This window comes from Cyphomyrmex costatus, unplaced genomic scaffold, assembly GCF_001594065.2.
Source record: "Cyphomyrmex costatus isolate MS0001 unplaced genomic scaffold, Ccosl1.0 scaffold278, whole genome shotgun sequence".
NCBI lineage: Eukaryota > Metazoa > Arthropoda > Insecta > Hymenoptera > Formicidae > Cyphomyrmex > Cyphomyrmex costatus.
In genome coordinates, this window is record NW_017276888.1 from 100,331 (window position 1) to 109,139 (window position 8,809).

Here is an 8,809-nt window from a genome sequence, read left to right on the forward strand (position 1 = left end):
GAGAGAGAGAGAGAGAGAGAGAGAGAGAGAGAGAGGAGGGCGGGGAAGCTGCAGTTTATATATTCAGTTCACATTCAATAGGCAATATAGGTTGCATTCGGTTTTTATATTATGAGACTAACGCTGCGTTTGCTTTTGGCGCTGATGTGCTGTAAAAGCTTTATTTTATCTTCTCTCTGCATGTAATGAGTGAGAAAAATAGAATAAAGCTTACAATGTGTGAATGGAAAAAGAGAACGCCGCTCTAATTTCAGAGTTTGCAAAGCAAATTGTGTTATAATAACACATAAATTGTTATTGCAATGCATGTTTTCATGCGTATAAAGATATATTAACTTACTTGGCTGACTCCCTAAGAAGCGAAATGGAAATAATACAATTAAAAACTTCAAAAATCTATACATAGCATAATAATGGACTAATTATCCATTTGACTAATTATAAATCAAATGATATAATAACTAGTCCAACATTTATTATACTTCTTAACAATATTTTGCATTTTTATTTAATATATTACACCATCTTTTTAAATGTAAATATTATATTGTTATTAGGGGTACAAGCCTTGTTAAACATGTTTAATAGACAGTCATAAAATATTCTAATTAGCAATCACAATTTGATTTATTTTAATTCAAATAATTTAGTTCAGTTTTAGCTTGTCAATTTTTTATGGAATGAAGATATACAAGAAGAAAGAAGATATAAAGTTAGCAAAATTACCTGTTAGTAGTCTTCGTTTTATTAATAGCTTCTGCATGATGCCTGTACCATTCTTCTAATTCTTTCTTTGCAGCTTCTCTCCATTCCTCTTTCTTTTTTTCCTCTTCTGTATCTAAAAAAAATAGCACACTTATTAATCATACTATTCCTAAAATATTTTTAGAATAAAATTGCGTTACCTTTTTCTTCAAGACGCGCTTTTTGTTCTTCCCTCCACTTTTTGATCTTTTCAGGTTCCTCCTTAACTGGTGGAGGAGGCGATGATTCTATGTATATAAAAATATATAAAAATTCATGAAACTATTGTCTCAGGGCTGGAGACCATTATATTGAACATTTAGATTATTGTAAAGCAATAATGAGGGCAAATCTAAATTATTTTGGCATTAATTATTTTTATAGTTCTATAACTTAAGAAATCGTAATATTTTTTAAACGAAGTGTTTGCAAGCAAACTGTTACAGGAAAATTTTGTTTATTCTTAAGATTCTAAATTCATATTTTGGTTGTTTGACTCAAGAACGTATAATATGATTAGCCTTGTATAATATGATTCATGTAATAATCATATACTGTGTTAAAACACTTTATAGAAAATATTAATATTATAATATAAAATAATAATATATAAGTGTTTTACTCAACTTAAAAAAATTATAAATGCTTTCTTAAGTGTTACATCAAAATTTTTATCTTTGTATTGTTTTTTAAATTATCATTTTATCAAATTTCTAAAATTATCAGATAATTTACCACAATTTTTACTAAGTTGTCGTTAGATTGAGTATTTTTATTTCTAAAAAATGGAGTTGTTCTTTACTTTTAATATATAAAAATATACGAGGGTCATTTGAAAAGTTTTGAACTTAACATAGAAATGAAGCTATTGTATGTTATATAAATTGAAAGTATAATTTATACATTTTCAGATTCAATGAACTAGCAAGTTACAAAAAAATTTTTTTTTAATTTGTAACTTTTCTTATATATTTCTTTGATACGTAACAAGTATATGTTTGATTGCTTACTTGGAAAAAATATTATTTACTGTGTATATAAAATATTGAAAAATAAAAAATTTGCAAGAACTTGCAAGAAGTGTAAATTCGTTTTAGAAAAAAATATACACAACTGAAAAACATTAATTTTTATCACAAATGCGACTTACGCGACCTCTACATATTTTTTATAAAATCTGGAAAAATTTAGTAACTATTTTTAATCATAAGAAACAAGTGATTTAACCCTTTGTGCCATGACGGGACTCAGAGAGTCCCACCTTCTATTCGTTGGTTATTTGCGCCTTAAAAATAAGTTTCTCGTATTTCTGAGGTTGCGACTGGTTTTCTATATAGCTAGGGCATTTATTTAACATATGCAAGCTACTATACTTCATAACTTACTGTAGTTAATTAATTACAAACAAGAATATACCAAAAATTGACCATTTTTTGAAAAAAAAATCGTTTGTTGAAAATATCCCGTATAAACGTATTTGGGAAACTTGTCGCTTATACATTATTGGGGTCGCTGATTACGAACCCGTTGTCAGATTTTCGAAATACAAAATGGCGGATCCAATATGGCGGACCAAAATCGGAAATCTTCGTTGATTTCCACGAAACTCGACGAGGGTTTTCGGGGTCCCTGATTACGAATCCGATATCAGATTTTCGACATTCAAAATGGCGGATCCAATATGGCGGACCAAAACCCGAAATCTTCGTTGATTTCCATGAAACTCGGTGGTTTTCGGGGTCGCTGATTAGGAATCCGTTGTCAGATTTTGGAAAATCGAAATGACGGATACAAAATGGCGGATGAAAATAACAAAAGTAATTTTTAAAATTGAATTCGTATGCAAAATATTAATTATATAATAAAAATTGAATTTCAAACAATTCAAGAGTACTCACTCTTAGCGTTACCCAGAACTAACGACGAGGACGTGGCGAGCTACTAGTTCCATTTAAAAATTTTTTTTATTTTTTAATTTAAAAAAAATTTTTTTATTTTATTTATTTTTTGTTTTATTTTTTTTTGTTATTTTGTTGTTTTTTATATTACTTTTAAATTTTACTATTAATATTATTTCGTGAGTCATGGGGAATGAAAGGCCAGAAAACAATTTTTATCTTTGGACACACAAAGGGGCACATTGCACTGTTATTAGTGTTTTGTTTTCTTTGATAATTCCATATTGTGTATTGTGATACTATTTTTATGTTTACGGTTATATCACGACATCGTCCCGTGTCTAGTTTCATAACCGTTTCAATGCTGCAGATGTTCTACTGGCGAACTATCCTACAAACTTCGAAAGAAGAACCTCGTGGATTTATACACAGTGCAATGTGCCCCTTTGTGTGTCTATAGATAAAAAATGTTTTCTGGCTTTTCATTCCCCATGACTCACCAAATAATATTAGTAATAAAATGTATAAGTAATGTAAAAAACAACAAATTTAAAAAAAATATAAATAAAACAAAAAAGCAACAAAAATAAATAAAAAATAAAAATAAAAAAACAAAAAATAAATTTAAAAAAAAATCAAGAGCAAAAAAAAATTTTTTTTTATGGAACTTGTAGCTCGACACGTCCTCATCGTTAGTTTCGGGTAACGCTAAGAGTGAGTACTCTTGGATTTTTTGAAATTCAATTTTTTGCATACGAATTCAATTTTTAAAATTATTTTTGGTATTTTCATCCGCCATTTTGAATTTCGAAAATCGGACAACGGATTCGCAATCAGCGACCCCAAAAACTCCCGAATGTCGAGTTTCGTGGAAATCAACAAAGATTTCGGGTTTTGGTCCGCCATATTGGATCCACCATTTTGAATTTCGAAAATCTGACAACGGATTCGTAATCAGCGACCCCGAAAACCCCCGAGTAACAAGTTTTGAGTCAATTGAATGAAAAGAAAAATTCGTGGCACAAAGGGTTAAAAGAAGACGGCTAAAAAAAAAATATTTTGAATTTTGTGGATCGCTCTAGTGTCAAACAATTCAAACGGCAATTCGTGAATTCTTGCCATGGTGATCGTCAATATGTGAGGAGGTGTTATCTTGATGGAACAGCACTTTTTTCTTCTTTAAATGCAGTCGTTTTTTTTTTGTAATTTCTGCCTTCAGCTTGTCAATTAATGATGCATAATACTCCGTTATTGTTTCAAGGAAGTCGATGAACAATTCCATGACTATCCCAACAAAACAGTCACCATCACCTTCCCAGCCGAAGAAATCATTTTCGTCTTTTTCAGAGCAAGTTCACTCTTTGCAATCCACTGTTTTGACTGTTCCTTTGTCTTAGGAGTAAAGTAGTGGATCCAAGTTTTATCAACAATTATTAATCGACGCAAAAAATCCAATTCGTTTTGCTCAAACCGCTCCAACAGAGCCTTGGAAATGTTCATCCAAATGAGTTTTTGGTCTACAGTGAGCAAGCACAGCATCCAACGTGTAGTTAGCTTATGCATGCCCAATTTTTCATTTTATACATTTGACAATGATAAATGTCTACAATTTTCACAAGTATCTTTCAAAGCATGTACAATTGTAGTACCAGAATGGTTTTGATAAGTAATGTCATCTTCATATAGAGGCTCAAAATTTTTTAAATTATCCTCATATATGATCAAAAGTTCTTCATGTGGCACATGCAATTATTTCATGTTCTATGCTACATGTGCATGCATTTTGTGTTATAGTCATAACTCTTCTTTTAAGTTAGATACATCATAAAATAATTTCATACCTGATGCTACCGATGCTTGTCCTTCTACAGACTGTCCAATGGTATCTACGATTTCAAAACTGCCTTCAGCGTCACCTCCTGGACCAACTTTTAAATTTCCAAATTTTCCAGACAGCTCATCTGTAAAATATTGTTTACGTTTACTTGTGTCTTACTTATTATTTATACACTGGACAACAAAATTAACGCAACACCTGTTTCACTATGCAAAAATAGGCAAACTTCAAGATAGAATAACTTCGTCAAAAATCATCGTATCAAGATGTTTAAAAAAGCACTTTACAGCTTGTAACCTCTACTTTTCAGATCGTTACTTGAAAAAGTGGTCTCACAGAGAGTTTATGAAGTTACACAAACATAAATGAAGATATATCAGATCTCAAATTTTTTTTATGAAATTTGCAGAGTTCCACGGGGCGGACTAAAAATTGTATGCAAATGTGATTTACGTCACTCGAAAGAGCAAATCTTTACCTTTAATTTGCTTTTTTACGAAGCACCGTACAATTTTTTTTTCACCAAGTTATTCAATGTTGAAGCAAAAGGGTCATTTTTGTATTTGTGCAAATGTGCATTGCAAATCGCATTTGTGCTGCACAATTTTTATTTCGTGCGGTGGAACTTTTCAAATTTTGTAAAAAATTTTTAGGTTTGACGCACTTTTATTTATGTTTATGTAACTTCACGAAATATCAATAAAATTAGTTTTTGAAGTACCAGTATGAAAAGTAGAGATTTCAAGCTGTAAAATGCTTTTTTAAACATCTCGATATGATGATTTTTGACAAAGTTATTCTATTTTGAAGTTTGCCTATTTTTGCAGAGTGAAACAGGAGTTACGTTAATTTTGTTGCCCAGTGTATGTACATATAGAGAAACTTATATTTACCTTCAGTTTGACCTACACCTGCTGTAGCCAGAGTTACGGCCATCGGTGTAATGTCATCTTCTAAACCAGCTAACTGATCCTGCTCTCTGGCCAAGAACTCTGCAGCTGGATCTACATCAGGTTCATTGACAAAATTGTCGCCAAATGCATCCATTGTCTGAAAACCATTAAAAGGAAATAAGGACTCTTACTTGCATGTGTGTGTGTGTGTGTGTGTGTGTGTGTGCACGCGCGCGCGCGCGCGCAAGTACTATTTTTTCATAAAAAAAAATATGTCTATTGAATGTACACTGAAATCATTATAACAACAACAATGACGATTTTAATATAGTATACAGTATATAAAAATAAGGTATATAAAATTATTTCACAAAAAGATACAGAACGTCAGCAACATTAAATATTTAAGGTTAAACAAACTTCTAGTTAATTTAAATAGAATCAATTTAACATTTATTTGTCTAATGCCCATTTCTACCAATGCAGATTAATTTTAATCTTAGTTCAATTTGCTCTTCATCTTTTTCTAATTCTAAAAATTAGAAAAAGATTAATAGTAAGTTAAACCGAGATTAAAGTTAATCTGCATTGGTGGAAATGGGCATAAGAGAAACTCTTATTATACTTGGATAGTTCCTTACTCGGATAGTACTTGGCGTAAATCCTCGTCCGAGAGAAACTATGGAATGTAAAATACAACTTCTTGATACAAAAGAAAAACACCTCCAACTTACTTCTTCCTCACGCCCAGGATCGCAGGATTGCTAGTAGGAAAATCGATTTTTCTACTTTCGATTCTCGATTTTCTAGATCGATTCTTAAGCTCTAATTACATCAACGAATCGATTCTCAAGACAGATCTTGAGATTTTAAGACCATTTTACATTGGTCGTATCGTAGCATCGTAAAGCCCATGGCACATAGAAAAACGTAAGGTCGTAAACGTAATCAGTAAGCGAATTGACCAATCACAGTTGAGAACGTAAGCAGCCGCCGCTTACATTCTCAACTATGATCGGTCAATTCGCTTACTGATTACGTTTACGACCTTACGTTTTTCTATGTACCATGGGCCTAAAGCGGGGAGCCACAGACTTTTGCATAATGGGCCTTCTACAATAAGCCGTAAGTCAAAAATCATAAGTCATAAGCTAGAAATGGACCAATCACAGTCGTCAATTTTTAGTTTCTTACTTCCGATTTATGACTTATGGCTTATTGTAGAAGGCCCATAACGCATAAACCATATACATAAAGAATTTAATTGGTCCATTGACTCATGCATAAAAAAATGGGCCAATAAAATTCCTTATGCACATGCTTTATGCGTTATGCCAAAGTGTGTGTTGGGGCTCTAAGGCCGGTATTCATAGTCGGTTCTTATTTCAAGAATGTCTTAAGTAATGTCTTAAGATGCTAAAGCGGCCCTCTGATTGGTTCGTAACTCCTCAAGACTGAACTTAAGACGGTCTTGAATATAAGAACTTACTATGAATACTGGCCTAAAGCGGGGAGCACAGACTTTTGCATAACGCATAAACCATATACATAAAGAATTTGATTGGTCTATTGACTCATGCATAAGAAAATGGGCCAATGAAATTCCTTATGCACATGCTTTATGCGTTATGCAAAAGTCTGTGCTCCCCGCTTAAGCGTCGTGAAGGCATGGACATCATGGACATAGAAATATAGGGACAGAGCATAACGTTGCGGGGGGGAAGCCACTGCGGGACGGTGCGACGAGGTAATACATGCCTAAGTCTGATTGGCTGTTATTGTACGCATGCGCAAGTGACAAGTGTGATATATGAGCATGCAACTCTAACCTCTAACTGGATTCAAGTCTCAGCACCGGTGAAGTCTTGACATTTTTTCTCGGCTTAGCTCTCACATAATATCTTGAAATTAAAATGGTCCAATGTTGTGTACCGAATTGTAGAAATAGATCCGACATTCAAAATTGGAAATGGACAAGCAGTGTGAACAAAAATCGTAAAATTACATTGTAATTTATGTATTTATGTATTTTTTTTATTATACTCTGTTCTCTGTTCCTTTTATTCTGCATAGCTTTTAAGTATTTTAATACGTATATTGCCTTGGATTATTATTATTATTAATTTATTTTAATACTTTTTTTTTTTATAAATGTTACTCTCGAGAAGGGCACAACAAATTTCGGTTTCACATTTTCAAGCAGTATTACATGTTATGGAAAAATTTAATTCTATAATTTTTATTCTACGTAGTATTATACATATAATCCATCTATATAAATCTAAAATCCTAATTTGTATTTTTTTTATCTACACTAAGAAACAAATTTGTGGTGTTAAATTTTAATAAATATTTCTTTGAAGTGTCCTAATGGAATATTTACTTATGGTAAATAAATATTTAGATAAATGAGAAAAAAATGATAGTTGATTCAAACTAATGATTCTTAGATCTAATAAATACGTCTTTACATTTATTAAATGTTTCGCTAGAACTATTCAAAGAAATATTTATTAAAATTTAGTAAATTTTTTCATAGTGAATAAAAGTACCAAATAAATAGTAATTGTTTAATATTGAATATGCGTACATATTTTTATTTTTCTCATTAAAACTTCTATATAATTCCTTCTCAGATTTCTAATTATTGTTTTATTTTGTTAATCTTATTGGTAATGGGTTACAATTAATTTTTATCAACGAATTTTTATCATTTTGTTTCGATCATTTATTTGCGATTGGCCGCTAAGTCGATGTTACACGATACTGAGCATGCGCATAGCTGTAGCCAATAAAATTTAGACATGTACTCCCCCCGCATTTCAGAATAACCCCCCTCGCCTATCTTCGGAGCTAATGCTCTGTCCCTATATTTTTATGTCCATGCGTGAAGGCCATCATAATGGCCTGGTTTACATAGTGCACTTGATACGCGTACTAACCATAGACATAAGAAACCATAGACGGAGCGTAAGCTGCTACTATAGACAAGGGGGGATGTGACCCCTGCGCCGTTTTATTTTTTATCGGCGGCGGCGTTTCAGGTAAAATAACTCGGCGGCGGCGGCGTTCGGCGAAAATTTCAAAGTTGGCGGCGGCGGAACCGACGGATGATAATTTATCGGCGGCGACGGCGTGGAACGGCGTAAGTATAACATGCTTTAAAATTTTTAATGAAAAGTTTAAACTTTAAATTATTTGAATAAGCAAATTATTATAGAGATATATTTTTAAAAAAGAGAAAAAATTAAATTATATAAAGTTAAAAAATTATATTTAAAAAATTATGATACTTATTAAGAAACATAAATATATAATTTGATTGTAACATCTGCGTTGAACTCGATCGGACGAACTTATAATGATGGTCCTGTCTCACATGCCTTTACAATACACTCACATTGAGAACAGGAATATCAATCCGAATTAGAATATAT

General features: G+C 32.0%; 1 protein-coding gene across 3 annotated transcripts in view; it reads right to left on the reverse strand.

Moving 5' to 3' along the window:
- Clc (clathrin light chain) overlaps positions 1-6,125 on the reverse strand; it is a 7,225-nt gene extending 1,100 nt beyond the window's left edge. Inside the window, exons 1-6 of one of the 3 annotated variants that reach the window (XM_018541181.1) lie at positions 6,107-6,125; positions 5,373-5,529; positions 4,484-4,603; positions 906-992; positions 727-838; positions 341-352 (exon numbers count right to left, since the gene is read on the reverse strand). In XM_018541181.1, the coding sequence (XP_018396683.1) occupies positions 341-352; positions 727-838; positions 906-992; positions 4,484-4,603; positions 5,373-5,526 (485 nt within the window). In that variant the 5' untranslated portion in view covers positions 5,527-5,529; positions 6,107-6,125. Of the gene's footprint in view, positions 1-340; positions 353-726; positions 839-905; positions 993-4,483; positions 4,604-5,372; positions 5,530-6,013 lie in introns of all 3 variants that reach the window. The other 2 variants (XM_018541180.1, XM_018541182.1) reach the window with 2 other exon arrangements.
- Positions 6,126-8,809: the final 2,684 nt, after the last annotated feature.